Source organism: Oncorhynchus clarkii, chromosome 8, assembly GCF_045791955.1.
Source record: "Oncorhynchus clarkii lewisi isolate Uvic-CL-2024 chromosome 8, UVic_Ocla_1.0, whole genome shotgun sequence".
In the NCBI taxonomy this organism is placed as follows: domain Eukaryota; kingdom Metazoa; phylum Chordata; class Actinopteri; order Salmoniformes; family Salmonidae; genus Oncorhynchus; species Oncorhynchus clarkii.
In genome coordinates this window covers 34,827,890-34,847,299 of record NC_092154.1, presented here as the reverse complement: position 1 = coordinate 34,847,299, position 19,410 = coordinate 34,827,890, and the positions used below count along the sequence as shown (strand labels likewise).

Here is a 19,410-nt window from a genome sequence, read left to right as displayed (position 1 = left end):
TCCATTTAAAAAACGGGAGGCCTCTTACACTTCAATGTTGTGATGTGAAAATCCTGGCGAAATGCATAGCACATAGAATAAAAAAAGATTTTACCAGATATATTGTCCTGATCAGACAGTTTTTTTACATGGACGACATACTAAGGATAATATACGACAATTACTTGAAACAATTGAACATTATGAAACATCGAAGATACCAGGCCTGGATTTTAATGCCTGGATCACTTTAATTTTGGTGAATCTCTTATAGAATAGGTTAAAGATATGTACAGCAACCCCAGATGTAAAATAGTAAATAATGGTTACTTCTCAGAAAGTATCGAGTTTTTAAGAGTGTCGTGTCTTTGGCTATGCCGGATTAAGTGATATGACATGCTATTCTATAAAATAATTTCTCAGTAATTAATATTACCTGATTGAACTAACCATGTAAATGTAATTAACTAGAAAGTCGGGGCACCACGAAATAATGTTTATAGAGCTGTTATCTTCCGAATAAACTCTTATCTGAAAGTTGTAAATTCTTGGTTATCTTCACGAACCCTGGCTAACAAGTTGAATCAGCAATACAACATTTGGTTAAATTATTTATTTACTAAATACCTAAACAGTCACACAGAATTACACATACACAGAATGGATCATACATTGATTACAAATGATGTCATACAAGAAAACGTCCCTGGTGGACGGAACCGATATGATGGCTGGTTACACAAAGAGAGGGGGTTGGGTTCGAATGAGAGCGTGGGAAGATTGCGTAACAAAGGGAGAAGCTATGCTATCGTAAATGCAGAATCTTAGGCATTCTAAATAACTGCCCATTTGGAAAATGAAAATGCAATAAATATTTACTCTGAGCTGCGCTTCGGTAGATTGGCCGTAGATAGGAGGCCGGGTTGACCTTTGAATGTCTCGTGGTAGAACGGATACATGGTAATACTGTTGTCGTGTGGTAGAATAGATACTTTTGTCCGTCCTTTCCTAGCCCATGTTTACAGCTGCTGTTGCTAATGCAACTGCTAGGATGTATCACTTCTTTAGTGATTAAGAGTTCAAAGTTCATACCATGTTGCCATGCTATATGCTCATACTATATTCTGGCTGGTATAGTCGAAATTCATCCTTCCGGCGTGTAGATCGTCACCTTCACATTGAGATTCGATGCTAATTTCGTTAGGTTCTTGTCGTTCAACCAGAGCTCATGAAGAGGTTGGCTTAGTTCTGTCCTTTTAATGCAGGGACCGCAAGTCCTCACGTCCTTGGAACAGAAAGTAGAATTTTCGTCAATGGGTTTATTTAGTGGTGAAGAGAAGGGCATGTTTCACAGTTTACAACCAATGTCTGTTCACTTGGGCGGGGCCTCTGAGTGAGCAGAGTTTACTCTATGACAACCAATTCTCTCCTTTAGAAGCTAAAATTACATTTAATCTTTTCACAAATAGTTTCACATTTAAACATTTAAATTGCACAACAATTCCGTGTGAATCTGATAACTAGAATGTGTAGACTTTCCAAGATAAAGTTTATGTTGTCCTATCATCAGTAATAATGTCTCAGACGCCAACTGATCTGAAATCATATTCTCTACCTACCAACGCATATTTTCAGCTAGTTGGATTACCGAAATATGGTTCCTTTTCCCCACTTTTTGATGTTCCCAGACTCTCTATGTTAACAACGGGATTTTAAAGAGTCAACTCTATAGAGTAGACAGAGAGAAACAGGGGGGAAGGTATTTATGGGGGTCATAAACCTCCCCCAACAGGCCAATGTCATGACAAGAGGAGTAAAATAAAGCTATCCGTTGTCTCCATATCTATTTATTATGGCCATTGAAATGCTAGCTATTAAAATTAGATCCAACAAGAACATCAATGGGTTACAAATCCTATGGATAAAGTGTCAAAGTTTCAATGCATGCCGATGACTCTAGTTGTTTCTTAAATCCACAATCTGGATCCCTGCACAGTCTCATTGAAGATCTTAATCACTTTTCTATCCCCTCTGGATTAAAACCTAACTATGACAAGTGTACCATATTATGTATTGGATCGTTAAAAAATACTGTGTTAACACTACCTTGTAGTTTACCAATAAAATGGGTGGATGGGTGAAGCAGACATACTTGCTATTCACATTCAAAAAAATATATGATCTTACAACAATTATTTTCAATAGAAAGTTAGCAAAAATAGATAAGATTCTGCAACCATGGAAAGGTACAGTTGAAGTCGGAAGTTAACATACACTTAGGTTGGAGTCCCTTTAAAACCTGTTAGGCCTAGGCAGAATACTGCCCCCTTTGGAGGAATTGCGTGCCCATAGTAAACTGAAAAAAAATCTGTCCAAAATTGCTAATATATGCATATAATAATTATTATTGGATAGAAAACACTCTAAAGCTTCTAAAACCGTTGGAATTATGTCTCTAAGTATAGCAGAACTCACAGGGCAGGCAATCTCCCTAACTAGTTTTGGGATCATGAAAGTTGGGGCAACTTTGACGCCATCGCCCCCACCCTTCCTAACCAGCTATGGATCTGGGGACACTTTTTATGTCTTCCACTAGATGTCCTCATTCAGTACAGCGTTTAATTGTTCAAATCCCGCGAGTTTTGACTCTTTGGGAGTGAATTGAGTGCGTGTCACGAGAAAATACCTGTGCGTTAGGGCGCGAATTGGACACAGTCATTCCTTTGTTCCAGCTCGCCTGAGAAGAAGTAACAATGACCGGTTGAATTGAGAATTGTTTTGTACGTTTAGAACATCCTAAAGCTTGATTCTGCACTTAGTTTGACCAGTTTAGTCGACATATAATATGTAATTTTGAAGTTTTGATGCGCAACTTTTCGGGACCAGAGGAAATTTTGGGTGCATTTCAGCTGATACTGCTAGCAGATGCTAATACAAAGACACACGACTTGAAACCAAACGATGTTTTGGGTAAGTATGACCCCTTCCACTACATTCTGAACGAAGACCATCAAAGGTAAGGGAATATTTATGTTGTAATTTTGTGTTTCTGTTGACTCCAACATAGCGGAGAAATATTGCTTATGTCTGAGCGCCGTCTCAGATTATTGAATAGTGAGCGATTTCTGTAACGTTAAAAATAAATGTGACAAAGCGATTGCATTAAGAAGCAGTATATCTTTCTAACTATATGTAGAACATGTATATTTAGTCAAAGTTTATGATGTCTATTTATGTTATCTTGCGGCGCTATCTATAATTTCTCCGGACATTTTTGAGTATTTTCTGAACATGAATTCAATGTAAATGGACATTTATGGATATAAATGGCATATTATTGAGAAAAAAAATATGTACTGTGTAACATGTCCTATTACTGTCATCTGATGAAGATTTTCAAAAGGAAAGTGAATGATTTATTTTTTAATCCTGCTTTTATCATTTTATATTTTCTGGGACAAAATGGCTGCCTCTTGTCTTTGTTTCGGTGGTGGTCTAATACAAATATGTGGTGTGTTTTCGCCGTAAAACATTTAAACAATCTGACATGCTGGGTAGATGAACAATGTGTTTATCTTTCAATTGAGGTATTGGACTTGTTAATGTGTGGAGGTTAAATATTTCTAAGAATATTTTTGCATTGCCTGCGCCACGGTTTGAGCTGAACGGGGGGGGGGCGTTCCCCGAGAGGAACCCCTCGCTTTAACCGTTTTTCAACTCGTTTTTCAACCACTCCACAAATTTCTTGTTAACAAACTATAGTTTTGGCAAATCATCTACTTTGTGCATGACACATGTAATTCTTCCAACAATTGTTTACAGACAGATTATTTCACGAATATTTCACTGTATCACAATTCCAGTGGGTCAGAAGTTTACATACACTAAGTTGACTGTGCCTTTAAACAGCCTGGAAAATTCCAGAAAATTATGTCATGGCTTTAGACGCTTCTGATAGGCTAACTGACATAATTTGAGTCAATTTAAGTATACATATCTTACATAATTTATGCAGCAGCATACAAGACATTTTTGGACTCACCATTGCGCTGTGCTCACTCGAACAAGAAGGTGGCGATGCAGTCCTTCATGTATTTTATTTTTTAACTTTTACGCCTTTTCCTCCCCAATTTCGTGCTATCCAATTGGTAGTTACAGTCTTGTCTCATCGCTGCAACTCCCGTACGGACAGCGGAGGTTGAGAGCCATGCGTCCTCCGAAACACGACCCAACCAAGATTCACTGCTTCTTGACACAATGCCCACTTAACCCGGAAGCCAGCCACACCAATGTGTCGGAGGAAACACTGTACACCTGGCGACTGTGTCAGTGTGCATGCTCCAAGCCCGCCACAGGAGTCGCTAGACAGCAATGGGACAAGGACATCCCTGCCGGCCAAAGCCCCCCCCAACCCGGACGACGCTGGCCCAATTGCGATGCAGTGCCTTAGACCGCTGTGCCATTCAGAATACAGAGGCGGTCCTTCTTGTGGGAAAATTTTGTCATAAAACTTTGTCATCAAAGTCTAACATTCTATGGATTTATGGTGCTGTCTATTGTTGGCCTCTTTGGGTATAGCAAGCCCCATCCCCCTCTCCCTGCCTCCCCCTTTCCTCCTTCAACGAAGTTGCTGTAGTCAGAGAGACGTCGTAAATTCCTGAGAATCTCCTCATGGACACACAGTATAGAGGGAGTAGATTTTCATGGAGAACAAAGGAATTCCTTCCACCTCACAGAACTTGAGGTACGAACAGATTTCATGTTCCGGAGAAAGTATAAAAGATCGGTGAAGAATCCAGCTACGAACTGGTCCGTTTGTCACAACTTGGGGAAGCTCATGGGAGACGGTGTGGCCACATTACCATAACGCTGTTTATATAATAGCCTCAGATATGAGGTTTACATCTAATTGTTGTATAAGATGAATGAGTGAGTATGATACTGTTTGTATAATTGTGTAATATGATTTTGGACTGTTTAATGAAGAACAAATCAAAAGGGAATTGTATTTAACTAAATCAGAGGACCGCCCCTGAGCCCAGTTAGGGTCAGGCCTCCTGGGACAGCCCTTTTTCGGCCCTTCCGAATAAAACCCCCACTCGGGTTTTCGATCAGCAGACCGAGCTTACCTCAATTACGAGATGGCTAAAGGTTGCAGACCATTGCTGAATCTTTTAACCATACCACGTGGTTAAACTCTTAGACTATCGATACCGACAGAATAAGAACAAGTCTTTGATATTAATTACTAGTCTGCAGCTAGGAATTCGGTATCATTGAACACGAAGAACGACAACCGCCGAAACATCCATTCTATAACGAATGTCACTCTAAACTATCCCCTCTAACCACAACCAAGAGAGAGAGGGAGAGAGACGGACAATTCTACAAAAGAAACACCAGCGATCAAGACGACAAACTGAGCGTAAATATATACACTGCTCAAAAAAATAAAGGGAACACTTAATAAACAACACAATGTAACTCCAAGTCAATCACACTTCTGTGAAATCAAACTGTCCACTTAGGAAGCAACACTGATTGACAATAAATTTCACATGCTGTTGTGCAAATGAAATAGACAACAGGTGGAAATTATAGGCAATTAGCAAGATACCCCCAATAAAGGAGTGGTTGACCCACCACTTCTCAGTTCCTATGCTTCCTGGCTGATGTTTTCGAGTCACTTTTGAATGCTGGCGGTGCTTTCACTCTAGTGGTAGCATGAGACGGCGTCTACAACCCACACAAGTGGCTCAGGTAGTGCAGCTCATCCAGGATGGCACATCAATGCGAGCTGTGGCAAGAAGGTTTGCTGTGTCTGTCAGCGTAGTGTCCAGAGCATGGAGGCGCTACCAGGAGACAGGCCAGTACATCAGGAGACGTGGAGGAGGCCGTAGGAGGGCAACAACCCAGCAGCAGGACCGCTACCTCCGCCTTTGTGCAAGGAGGAGCAGGAGGAGCACTGCCAGAGCCCTGCAAAATGACTTCCAGCAGGCCACAAATGTGCATGTGTCTGCTCAAACGGTCAGAAACAGACTCCATGAGGGTGGTATGAGGGCTTGACATCCACAGGTGGGGGTTGTGCTTACAGCCCAACACCGTGCAGGACGTTTGGCATTTGCCAGAGAACAACAAGATTGGCAAATTCGCCACTGGTGCCCTGTGCTCTTCACAGATAAAAGCAGGTTCACACTGAGCACATGTGACAGACGTGACAGAGTCTGGAGACGCCGTGGAGAACGTTCTGCTGCTTGCAACATCCTCCAGCATGACCGGTTGGCGGTGGGTCAGTCATGGTGTGTGGTGGCATTTCTTTGGGGGGCCGCACAGCGCTCCGTGTGCTCGCCAGAGGTAGCCTGACTGCCATTAGGTACCGAGATGAGATCTTCAGACCCCTTGTGAGACCATATGCTGGTGCGGTTGGCCCTGGGTTCCTCCTAATGCAAGACAATGCTAGACCTCATGTGGCTGGCATGTGTCAGCAGTTCCTGCAAGAGGAAGGCATTGATGCTATGGACTGGCCCGCCCGTTCCCCAGACCTGAATCCAATTGAGCACATCTGGGACATCATGTCTCGCTCCATCCACCAACGCCACGTTGCACCACAGACTGTCCAGGAGTTGGCGGATGCTTTAGTCCAGGTCTGGGAGGAGATCCCTCAGGAGACCATCCGCCACCTCATCAGGAGCATGCCCAGGCGTTGTAGGGAGGTCATACAGGCACGTGGAGGCCACACACACTACTGAGCCTCATTTTGACTTGTTTTAAGGACATTACATCAACGTTGGATCAGCCTGTAGTGTGGTTTTCCACTTTAATTTTGAGTGTGACTCCAAATCCAGACCTCCATGGGTTGATAAATTTGATTTCCATTGATAATCTTTGTGTGATTTTGTTGTCAGCACATTCAACTATGTAAAGAAAAAAGTATTTAATAAGAATATTTCATTCATTCAGATCTAGGATGTTATTTAAGTGTTCCCTTTATTTTTTTGAGCAGTTTATATTGATTGCAATTGTTCACGAATGAGTGAGCGTTCATGTGCAAGGGATTAGCATTTCAATTGTTATAATTTTCACTATGTAGTGACTTCTTAGTCGACCCCCACTTCCCCTTTTGTCTAACAAGCTGCCATGCCGGTTTAGCCCACTAGGGCACATTCTCCTATGTCTTCAGTTTAATGATAGTAAAGACACGACAGTGCTATCAAGACAACTGGGAACTGGAAAACGTCAGTGATCTTCAGGTCGGAGTTCTAGAAAGATGCCAGTTTCCGACTTGGATGACCGTTCAAAAATTATTTTTCCAGTTGAAGCTATTTTTTTCCTGAATCCCAGCTGTCTTGAACTCACTGAAGGTTGAGATTTTCCAGTTCTGAATTTCCAGTTGTTTTGAATGCTGCATAGCATACAGGGGAAGCAAAATAGTGATTGCTTTGCAACACTCGCAGTTAGCCACTGATTCCTTCCAAACCACTCTTTGTTGAATCTGTGATTTCCAACTTGCTGTGTAATGTTTATGTCCAATGGCTGATGAGCACCAATACGTTTCATCTATAATTTCTCTTCATATGAAAGGATTTGCCAGTAGATTGTCGACATGATTAATGATGACTGCCTGTCTAGTTTGCTAGCTAAGATTTTGAAAGTATAATGTTGACATGATCAGTCCAATCAAAGCTACGGTAGATATAACGTGATTTGACGTCATTTTATCTGTGGCCAATGACCTTGAGCCTTCTTGGATGGGCACTTCTAATGTAAATCTATGGCAGCACCCAAGGGGGCTTGAACTTTCTAGCTTTCCCTGTAGGTTTTGCAGTCATGCAGTGTCCCCATGAGTGATAGAACACTGAGCCAATCGTGGCGCAACTAGAGAAGATGACCAACCCCTACACTCTGTGTTTTTCATCTGGCTGCCCCTCCGCCACAGAAAGCACTGAGCTGGACTGAAACACCGGCATTTTGGAGCTGCCTTTCTCAAGCAAAAAAAGAGAACATGTTTTTATGCGTCTTTATTAAATCAATAACTTATTTTTTACATTGTTTTCTAACTGATTTGTGACATGTATTAATGCCAAAATAACATGCAAAACAGGCCCCACCTGCCCTGAATGATGGGTCACCACTGAGAGAGAGAGGACAGAGAGAGACAGCAAGAGGATGAAAGAAAGAAATAGAAAGAGATAGCGGGGAGGAGAGATAAGGTAAACAGAAAGTCAGAGGAGAAAGAAAGGAAGAACAGAAAAGACAAGAGAGAAAGGGAGAGAGAGAGATAGTTAAATAGAGAGTGAATGCGGGGCTGGGAGCGCCCGATAGGTGTTTTGCTCAGCAGCCCACTCTAAACATCATGACTAACTGGTAGGGTGGAGGCTGTTTGCTGGACTGAGGAAGGGATCAGTCAGAAGAGGGGAGGATAAGAGAAGAGATAGAGAGTGGGAGAGAGCAAAGGAGAAGTGAAGAGGAGACAAGTCAGCAGGAGAGGATTGAGGAGTAGAAAGGTGATTGAAGAGGGGATGAAGAGATGAGGGGAAAGGAGAGGGAGATAGAAGAGGGGACGAGCTGGCCATGGTGAGGGAGATGGCATGAATAACATCACACTCACGATGGCGGGATGTGGGGGAGGGAGAGGAGGGCAGGGAAGAGGGATGGGGCTCCTGTAGCCTATGTGCATAGGGAAACAGACCACTGTATCCTCCTGTCTTGCTCTCTTTTTCCCTTTCCCTGTTCGTTTCCTCAGCAACACGTATAGCTATGCTATACACCCTGTACTTAACCACGCTTCTTAACAATTACTCTCCCACAGTTTTATGATTGAACAAACCTGTCTATTTCCCTCTGTATCACTACAGTAGAACGAGGACACTGCTCTCTCTGTCTCTCTCTCCCTTTCTCTCTCTCTCTGTAATGCTCTGCTAACAGAGTTGTTGCGATAGTGGTGGTGGAAGGGGAGAGACAGAGCTGAAGAGGGAAGGGAGGCTAAGGAGGGAAGAGAAAGGAGGTTGAGTCACAGTCTAGAGACAATGCCTCCCAGGTCCTTCCAACCTTGACCCTCCTCATTCACATAACCACATCTGTTACCCATGATAAACCCCGCCTCCCCCATCCATTCTGGCTAAAAGTGTATACATGGACTTTTATTTGAGGTTAAATATTGTACCATCCCATGTCTCCTCTCACAGGCGAATTACCTTAACTGACAGCTCATCTAGTTAGTGGTGTGTAAATATTTGGGAAGTGGGAAGGGAATGTGTAATTAGAGAAACACCACCACCTAGTGGGGAGGTTGGGTCTTGAATGTGCTGATGGGCATTGGTGTAGACCTCATTTGAAACCATTTTTGTTAGCTTATAAACATGATTTAGGTCGCACAGTCTGAGGCGATATTTGTCGTTACATTTTCAGGTTACCATATGTGTGTGTTTATACTTGTACAGAGCAGTGTGTACTGCTTGCTTGTTATTTTTACATAACACAAAAACAGAATAGCACCACGTGTATAAAACACTGGTATTATTCGGAAAATCTGAAACACCTTTCTGAAAGTCTTTCTTATAATGCCCTTGGACTAGTCTGATTAAATGCCATGTGACGAGCACACGCACGCACACTGTGGCAAAATATGTGTGTTAAAATGTGAATTAAAACACGGAATAAAGAACCGAGAGGCCACAGTCCTTTCTTGGCTACAAGACCACACAACAGCCCTTAGACTAGTCCTCCACTACATCCTACTGTGGAGAGCTGTATAAGCTGGGTCAAGGACACTCCCTTACACATTAACAACACAAATAAGCCACTTGTATTACGGACAATTGATTTGAAACCCACCGAGAGATTGAGTGACACCTCTGCATGACCAAAATTGTGAAGCCATTAAAAAGACAGTTGAAACGGGCCACGAGAGACACACAGACTTCAGACGAGAATGGTAACAATGTGGCCGGATGTCTGAATGCCTGTGTCCTCAGCCTGATAGTGTACGGCTTTAAGGGGAGACAGATACAACTTTAAGGGGATGAGGTTTGTCCATGTGACCTAATATTGACATCCAGTATTTCCTCTAACATTTGACCACAGCAGTCATCGCGTTAAGCAATAGATACGCAGAGCTGGTGGGACTAGGGCTAGGGGGTGATAGGGGGCTCGAGTATCGCTCAACACCCTAATTCGCCTGTACACCATGGCACTTCATGTAGATCTGAAAGGATTGGATGGGTATAAAAAATATGGTGAATATACTACCATGCCCACCAGAGGGCAAAGTGAAGATATTACCAATTTCTATATTGCTAACAAAAAAAAACGGTTCAAATCCAAACCTCTCAGATATAATAGAAATGCCACTGCCACCCAGATGCACGAAATGCAGCAGAATTTAGCAGCCATACATGTCCTAAGGGTTGGGATTGGGCACAGGCAGGAGTCCTTTTTCTCAGACCCTCTCGTCAGAATCTCTTCACTGAGAACACCAGGCCATGTCTGTTGAGGCGGTCAATGAGAGTTGTCCTGGCAAATGCAGCTCCTGGACTGTACACTCCTCCCCTGTCAATCACAACATAGTGTTTACTTCTAGGTCCTGTACATGCATATATTACCATATATATGTACTGTTACATTGTAATGATAGCTGCATATTTGATGTACCAGTGTGAACAGTAATGATAGCTGCATATTTGATGTACCAATGTGAACAGTAATGATAGCTGCATATTTGATGTACCAATGTGAACAGTAATGATAGCTGCATATTTGATGTACCAATGTGAACAGTAATGATAGCTGCATATTTGATGTACCAATGTGAACAGTAATGATAGCTGCATATTTGATGTACCAGTGTGTCTGACTTTATTCCTTGTAGAACTATAAAATATTCACGAGAGAGAGAGAGAGAGTGAGAGGCACCTGACTCACTTTATAGGAAGGAATTGTGGTTCATTCAGCACAGTGATAGCTGCCTGTACCATAGCAACAGGTGTGGCTACATAGCCAGGCTCTGTGGACCAATGAAAGTCAACATAGTTTATCAACAAAAACTATAGTAGACCAATGATAATCAAAACAAAGAAAATAATAAGCACTGTGTGGACATTGGACAGAGCATGAATAGACATGACCCTGACCTGCATTACAACTAAACCAAAAACAAGGCTACAATCAGAGACAATGTATTACCTGCTCCGTGTATCTGGGTACAGATCCTAGCGTTGGGTCTTCCCTGAGACGGGTCCAGCCCCTCAGCATAGCCCTCCCCGAAAAACGTCAGACTGAAAGATGTTCCCTCCATCTGGGATAGGAGAGAAGAGTCTTACCGCTATATATATATATATATGTGTGTGTGTTATCAACATTCTACAATGCCTGCATTCAAAACTTGACTTAAGCATGAAACGTTTATGGAGGTTCTTCTCACTAGACACATGGCTATGACCGGGCCATTCATGTACTGTTTCCATCGGGCCTGAGTCCACTACTGTACCTGCTTCCTGCTGGGTCCAGCCTTGGTGAACACGCCAAAGGAGAAGAACTCTGGAAACTGAGGAGGAGAAACATCAACCAATTCACCGGAAAATTGAGCTGATTACCTCCCATCTCCAACACAGGTCATTTCTCTTCTTGTTATCACTGTACAGTAACTGTATGTTATAGTCACACAGATCTGACAGACCATTTGTTTGTGTCTTTTCTGCACTCCTTTAACTACCCTTAATTAAGCCAACCAACTGTGACTGGCTATTTTTACAAGATTGGTAACCAAACTACTTGGTTAATATAATTTCCACAGACATCTAATGTGGAGAAATACATTGTAGGGGCCCGGGTCAAAAGTTGTATACTATATAGGGTATATGGTCTTGGGCTCTGGTCAAAAGTAGTGAACTATATAGGGAATATGGTCTTGGGCTCTGGTCAAAAGTAGTGAACTATATAGGGAATATGGTCTTGGGCTCTGGTCAAAAGTAGTGAACTATATAGACAATAGCAATTTTGGACACACACCGTAATGAGGAGCTTCCTTCCCAGGCCGAACTTCCCTAGGAACCAGAAGAGCAGGCCACCACAGAACATCTTTATCAACGACCAGACGCCACCGACCCCTACATATGCAGAGTACTGTACCTGAAGAGGGAGGCGGGAGGGGGAAAGAAAGGGAGAGAGAAAGAAAGAGAAGGGAACTCGATAAATAACTTTTAACTCCTGCATGCTCCTGTAAGCTACTGATGTCCCCTACTTCTAAATAGTACTCCCCCAGGCCATGGAAAGGCTAGAGAAAGGGCACATCACAGGCACTATAATCTCTAGTGCACTATATTGGCCAGGAGCAGTGTTGAGACACCCCACAGAGATAATGAGGAGAGAAAGATGATGAATCACTTGGAGCTGCTGTATGACTCATTATCATTTATCTCTCTCCACATGAAGCAAGACAGGGGTTCTTTACAATCTCTCTCCACATGAAGAAAGACAGGGGTTCTTTACAATCTCTCTCCATATGAAGAAAGACAGGGGTTCTTTACAATCTCTCTCTCTCCACGTGAAGAAAGACAGGGGTTCTTTACAATCTCTCTCTCTCTCGATATGAAGAAAGACAGGAATTCTTTACAATCTATTTTTCCCCACGTGAAGAAAGACAGGGGTTCTTTACAATCAATTTTTCCCCACGTGAAGACAGACAGGGGTTCTTTACAGTCTATTTCTCCCCACGTGAAGAAAGACAGGGGTTCTTTACAATCCATTTCTCTCCACATTGGATGTTTGTGAGTAAATGAGGCTTCATTATATAGTTTCATAGGAAGCTAGTAAATGGAATAAAAGTTTGACAGACAGAGTTGTTTGACCTAATTAGGAGTTGTGAAAGCAAGGAAGGGGAGAGACACGTAGATACGGAGGTAGACTATGGACATGACAGAATAATAACGTAATTTCGCGGACATACCGTCATACGCGCATACAAAACAGGAATCAAACCTACTATTGAGGTGCTGCAAGTGCCATGCTCTACCAACTGAGCTACAGAGGAGCGTGTACCCCTCTGGGTATTGTATGTGACAGTAGATGGGGTTTGACAGTCTCTGTATTGAACAGGTTGTATAGACTAGCCATAATGGATAAAATACTGGGCAAAGGAGGGGTAGCCTGGGTACCAGTCTGTTTCTGCTTTAGCCAACTGATTGTTTTCTTGCCATGCCAAACCTCTACGCATCAGCAAGACCACAATGTGGCATCGTTGAGTGACTGAACGCAGGCAGCCAGTCAGGCAATAGAGGTGTGTGGTTGTGTTAGATCTTACTGGTAACTCCTGATGGCCCTCATATAGGAAGCGCTGGGATCTCCTGACTACTGATGGGTCTGAGCCCATGAAGGGTATGGCATACTGGTCAATCTCCTTACTGAAGAAGAGGCTACCCCTGAGGAATACACACACACACACACACACACACGTCAGTTTACTTCCAAATACACTCTCAAATTTTCAGCATCAGCATCCCACAGAATTCAGCACAGACAGACGCCATCAACTCATTTCATCTATGTTGATAGACAAGTCCTCTAAATCCACTTCAGCATTGCCAAGCAACAACTGTGCCATACCATTCAAATGCAATGACTTTGAATGGAAATGGAGTGAACACAGACTGTCTGTACATTAGACATCTGCCAATACCTCTTCTTGACCGTGGCTCCTACAACTGGGAGAGGTTGGTGGCCAAATTTCTTCCTCAGCTTCCTCAGGGAGCCGCTGTCTGCAAAGCCGTAGATGGCGGACTGCCATGTGCCGTCGTGGGCACAGCCTCCCTACAGAGAAGGAATATCCCAAAGCTTAAGCCAAGTCACCATGACAACAAACAAACTATTAAAGGAATGGTTCACTCCAAAATGAAAGTCTATCAGAATTCCCCATGACAACAAACAAATTGTTTGTTGACATTTTCAGACCTCAAAAGTGGTTTACTAGTCCGCGTCCCATGCCATTTGTTGTGTCTAACGAAATGATGAAATTAGATGGTGCCTATAGTTCCTATTCATTCAGGATTGAGGCATATAGCTGGATCTAAACAAAACAATGGTGTGGACCTTGGAATCATCTCAAGAGTAGATCACGTGTAATGACTACATTTCCCATAGTGCATGTAGGAAACCAGAAGTGATAGAGCTGTCTACCTCAGGACCAGTGTGTATAGTCAGGAAGCTCTCCACAGCTGTCAGTGTTCCTGTTAACAGATATGACACAGGGTTATTATACATCCTTTACTCAAGGACAGACTGGACGAGCACACCGATTGTACCCTTTTCCAATGAGGTTTCTAACGCAGTGAGTTAATTGTGTACTGTAGCTGTATCGCCCTGTTTGGAATTCAGCTAAAAACACAAACATCTTCTTTGCCAAAATGGTGCTGTAATTCATCATTGATAACAGGAAAAACACCAGTAAAGCAGAAAGAGCCTGCAGATACAATGTCAAGGGCAAAAATAAGTATGAGAACTGTGTCTTCTTCACAGGTGGCTGCCATCACAAACCCAGAGACACAAACAAGTGCTGTTTCTCTATAATAAAACATATTTAAAAAAAACATTCACCCCCCCCAATTAACAGTGTAGCTCTCTACCTTTAAACTGGTTCTTTGTGTACAGGATGCCCATGTCAGCTGGTATGGAGTCAAAGCCACAGCTGCCAATCACATACACTCCACTGTCCATCGCTCTGCTGTGGTACTCCAGTTGCATTCTCTCCAGGAACTACGGAGCCACAACACAAGACCACCGTAAAAACACCTAGCAGAGAGACATGGGGTGCATCCCAAAAGGCATGCACTGCTTTCGACCAGACTATGTTGGCAATAGGGATGATATGAGCATAAAGCTCCTAGAATCCGAATGCATATCCTACCATCGTTGTCTCTGTAAAGACAGTAATAAAACTAGGTTGGAGGCCGAGGCTAGTGAAGGCACTGAAATGAGCCATAAAGACGGACATTTAATATGATGGTGTTGTGTAACGACAGAGCCTACTACCTGAGGTTCTCCACAGATGTCTACGCAGTGGGCTCCATTCTCTATGCAGGCCTTAACCACTGGCTCACCATAGAACCTGTACTAGGGAGACAAGAAAAAGGACTCCATAAGATTTGGGTGTTAATGGAGGTATGGGTGTGTGTGTGTGTGTGTGTGTGTGTGTGTGTGTGACATCAACCCTTTATCAAAAGTATCATCTCCCTATCAAATTGACATACCTTTGCAATTGACCACATGCTATTACGGTTCCATAAGCACTGGTAAAGCTGAGTCGACTGTACTGTACAGCAGTACCGTGGCCACAGCTACACAGGCAGCATATTCCTAACAAGCTTTCCAATTATCATTGGGGACAAGAGTAACTTGGGAGTCTGGACAAATGACACCCCAAAAGGCCAGCCCTCATCCCAGGTATCAATAACAACAACATTCATTATTACTGTAGACTTACTGGCCCCACACAGTTGAGAACAACTAGTCCTTGTTGGCACATGATGGCCAATGAATCTGCTTGGGAAACATCAGCCACAATGATTTCAACTTCAGTCCTTAACTCCGGCTTACCTGGAAACAGAGAGCAAAGTCGTCCTGAATGCACGCATAGGTTAAAACGCACACATTTACAGCAAATCATAGCTTAATGCAATGTTTAAATTAGGCATTTAGAAAGGGAAAGGGGAATACCTAGTCTGTTGTACAACTGCATGTACTCAACTGAAATGTGTCTTTCGCATTTAACCCAACCCCTCTGAATCACTGATCATATTGTTTGCATTGGTGACCATTATTAAGCAAGTTGCAAGCCAGTGGGATCAATATCAACTAAGATTAAACAGCAGTGTCCCTGTGTACCCAGTTAAATATCAAGACACCTGTTTAACGGTCAAGTTCAGCCGTAGAGAACAACGGACACTGCGTGCCCATACAACAAAACAAAAAAAGGGGTTCTTTGTCAGAGGTGAGGGTGATATGTGTAACCATTTTTCAGGTCGGGTTCTTCACTGCTGTGATGGCTGTGAAGACCCATCCTGTTCTTTCCCTCTCCTCCATGTTTTGCTTTATGCCATGAAACGATAGATTGTTAAAAAGGTTCCTGTAATTTTACAGTACAGTAGAGGCTACTGGTTGCAGTGAAAGTACAGTAGAGGCTACTGGTTGCAGTGAAAGTACAGTAAACCACAAGGTACTGAATGTTGTGTATTTGTGCCCAGTGTTGTACCAGTTTAAGTGGTTGGTGGTTATGTCGTTAAAGGTTGAGCACCTCTTTTACTTGTAACACTGACAGTTCTGCAATCTTTGGGACCATGAAGAGCTGCACTGTTAAGAGGTTACTGTGCAGTGTTTCCCCTGGGATTTTTTTTTTCAGCAGTGGTGGCAAGGTTAGCAGGGGGGTGGGTGTGCATTGTTACTAGTGTTAGCGCAATGATATGCTAGCTGTTCCCATAGACTTCCAGTCATGGAGCCAATGACTATCCATTTAAAAGCGCATCTCGACAGAAATGTCTAAGAGGACTTTTTGTCTAAGAGGATTTTTTTGCCGCGGTGGCAACAATTTGAATGAATATAGGGCAAACACCGCAGTGTATTTCACAGTAACTTAATGGCCGTTAGCTGACTGGAAGTTTGCGTTACCTAACTGGCAACTAGCTGTCAGAAGTTAGTGTAAAATTCACAGTAACTTACTGTACTTTCACTGAACTATACTGATTACAAGCTTAACATTAGTTGACAACTACTAAGAATCCTTTGTGGTTAGCACACTTGGATCTCAGCCTCAACTGGCCTCAACCTCATTGTTGACAACCAACTGACCGTCCAGCCACACCATCTGGTCAGTGAGTGCGACAGAGATCAGTCACAGGAAGTTACTGAATTTTAAAATAACTACTTGCAGCAAGCGGACAGTAAATTATAGACGGGGGAAAAATGAAATGTACCATTATACTAGATTTGCGCACATGTATCCTTAATGGTACTGACCAGTACTCACCGACAGGCGAGTACCTAACAGTGTATGCCATAAACACATCTGAAGTATCCTATAAGTATATCTGTAGACCTGTCATTGGTTTTACCTGGAACCAGAGGGTTCTTCATGAGGGCTCTAAATGGAACTCAAAAGGGTTCCCCTACAGGGACAAATCAAAGGGTTCTATGTGGCACCCCAAAAGGTTCCCCCATAGGGACAGATGACAGAATCCTGCAACAAGAGGGTTCTATGTAGAACCCAATTGGGTTACCCAAAAGGGTCAAAACAAAAATAAACTCAGGGTTCCTTGTGAGATGAATATATATATATATATATATATATATACAAAAACATCACCTTAATCCAGCTCTAACAATAAAGTATATTTTTGTATATTCCCTTACGAAAAATGATTTCAGTTTTGAACCTGCAGTAAAAGTGCAGTAACTGCAGTCCACTGTTGTATTTGACACAGTAATTGCAGAATAACTGCCGTGTACAGCTGCTGTTATACTCTAACTGCAGTTACACTGCAAAATTACTGCTGTAAAAAAAAAGTGTATTTTGGAGGCATTATTTGCGTGTACTGCAGTTATACAGCACTCTGACTGCAAATTATTTTTCCTAAGGGTATACCATATTTTCACTGCAACCTGAAGCCGTGATTTTTTATTTTACATTGTAATGAAGAACCCTCTGGTTCTATCAGTGCAATGAAGAACCGTACAAATTGTTATACAAAGGTGTATTGGAAGAACCGCTATAAAAATGGTTCCCCTGCAGAGAAACTGAAGAGACCTTTGTAACTAGCACCTTTTACAAAAAATGCAAGTGTATAGGCCTTGTCGTTTAAAAGCAACTGAAACCGTTGCCGCTGTTAATCGTTATACAGTAGTAGCCTAGTCAAACCATGCTTGACATAAAATCATTATTTTACTGGCAGCAGGCACTCGCTTATCTTTTCTGATTAGTGTCAAACACGTACGGAGGGTCTCGGCGGCTTGGTTCAGAACTCCCTCCAGCCGCTGTCTGCTACGCCCGGCCAAGGCCCATTTCAGAGACCCGCTGGGTCCTTCGAAGGCGGTCCGGGCTACCTCTTCCACCACAAACTGCCCGGTGAAACCGGAGGCTCCGAATATTATAATATGATAAGGTCTGGTAGAGGTTACAGTCGCCATTGCGCACTAAAACGTCCGTTTACTGTAGCCTAGTTTACGCAGAGTGACGCGCAAAAGGATTTGTTATCGTAGTGTTTCGTATGAATCAACTGACTACAATGTTAACCAATGCATTCGGTATTACTGCAATGTTTGGAAAAAAAAGAATATATATCGAGATTGAAATACTACAGCTGAGATATATAAAACCACATGGGTAGGCATAATATGGATATCCGAAATAACGCGACCTTTGCCTTAAAACATAAACTACGCAACAATATTGCATGAGTCGACTGAGCTCTAGCCCAACGCTTGATAGATAGTACGTAGTATAAATACACAATTCTAGAATAATGGTGGCTGGTTTGGTTTCATGGTGCACTGAGACATCTTGTGACCTGTTGGTGGTATTACATCTTGAGAGGAGCACCGTAGGCTACAACATTGCACAACTCATGCCAAAGTGAACAATGAAATAACATCTCTTACCAACTTTATTTTATATCATTTATGTATAAAGAAAACAAGTAAACAAAAATACTGCAACATATAAACATGGATTGCATGATGCAACACAATTGCAAACAACATAGGCTGCTACAGTGACAATTAGAGGCAACATTCATTGACATTACTCAACCACAGCCATCTACGACTTATTTCAATCCATATATTGTCTTTTGCAAGTTTTAAATTGGCACAGTACCAGTAATCAAAGGTGTCAGCTAGAGAGAACTTGCAGGGATTTGTAGTTTTGCATGATGTCTACTTTGACTATAATGAGCATTTTCGAAACTGAGTGTAAATAGAGCCAAATATATTGATAAAAGTCACCTTGTCCGAGAGAGATTTAAATGGTTAGCTAAATGTCACACCAGGGTACGCCTACATGAAGCACAGCCTTTATTTTAAGTTTCTCAAATTCCCTATTGGAAAAATTAATGGTGGAAAAACAATTGGAACCATTTCCCCATTTGACCGCTAGGTTTTATGGGTGTTTTAACATCTCCACTGTGGGGCTCTATGTTCCCACATTAGCTGAGACTGCATTCAGGTCAACGCTGCAGATGTCGCTTCAATATGAAATTACCTTTCAAATTATTTATATCACGCAAATCGGCAATGCTTCAGTGATACAGATTGAATAGCACTCTTGGAGAGCATATGGGAGGAAATACTACTTTTACCAGACACCAATGTCAGACAATGGATAGAAGATCATGCCCATTAGAGTAAGTAGTATGTCATTAGGGACATTCCAATGCCAAACTGTGACTTTCT

The 19,410-nt window shown here is 42.4% G+C and overlaps 1 protein-coding gene across 2 annotated transcripts; it reads right to left on the bottom strand.

Annotated features, from left to right (window-relative positions):
- Positions 1 to 577: 577 nt before the first annotated feature.
- LOC139415331 (saccharopine dehydrogenase-like oxidoreductase) lies at positions 578 to 18,512 on the bottom strand. Of its 2 annotated transcripts, XR_011634958.1 has the most exons (13): positions 17,955 to 18,476; positions 15,452 to 15,564; positions 15,001 to 15,081; positions 14,595 to 14,724; positions 14,149 to 14,198; positions 13,652 to 13,782; positions 13,277 to 13,394; positions 11,986 to 12,105; positions 11,465 to 11,521; positions 11,161 to 11,272; positions 10,900 to 10,981; positions 10,374 to 10,527; positions 578 to 1,264 (listed from the first exon to the last, which is right to left on the bottom strand). XR_011634958.1 is itself a non-coding variant. In XM_071163393.1 (12 exons), the coding sequence occupies exons 1-12, from the start codon at positions 18,145 to 18,147 to the stop codon at positions 10,431 to 10,433; spliced, it is 1,284 nt and encodes a 427-aa protein (XP_071019494.1). In that variant the 5' UTR covers positions 18,148 to 18,512; the 3' UTR covers positions 7,983 to 10,430. The 2 variants fall into 2 exon arrangements, 1 of the variants encoding a protein (XP_071019494.1); XM_071163393.1 differs by lacking the exon at positions 578 to 1,264 and having other exon boundaries at positions 7,983 to 10,527; positions 17,955 to 18,512.
- Positions 18,513 to 19,410: the final 898 nt, after the last annotated feature.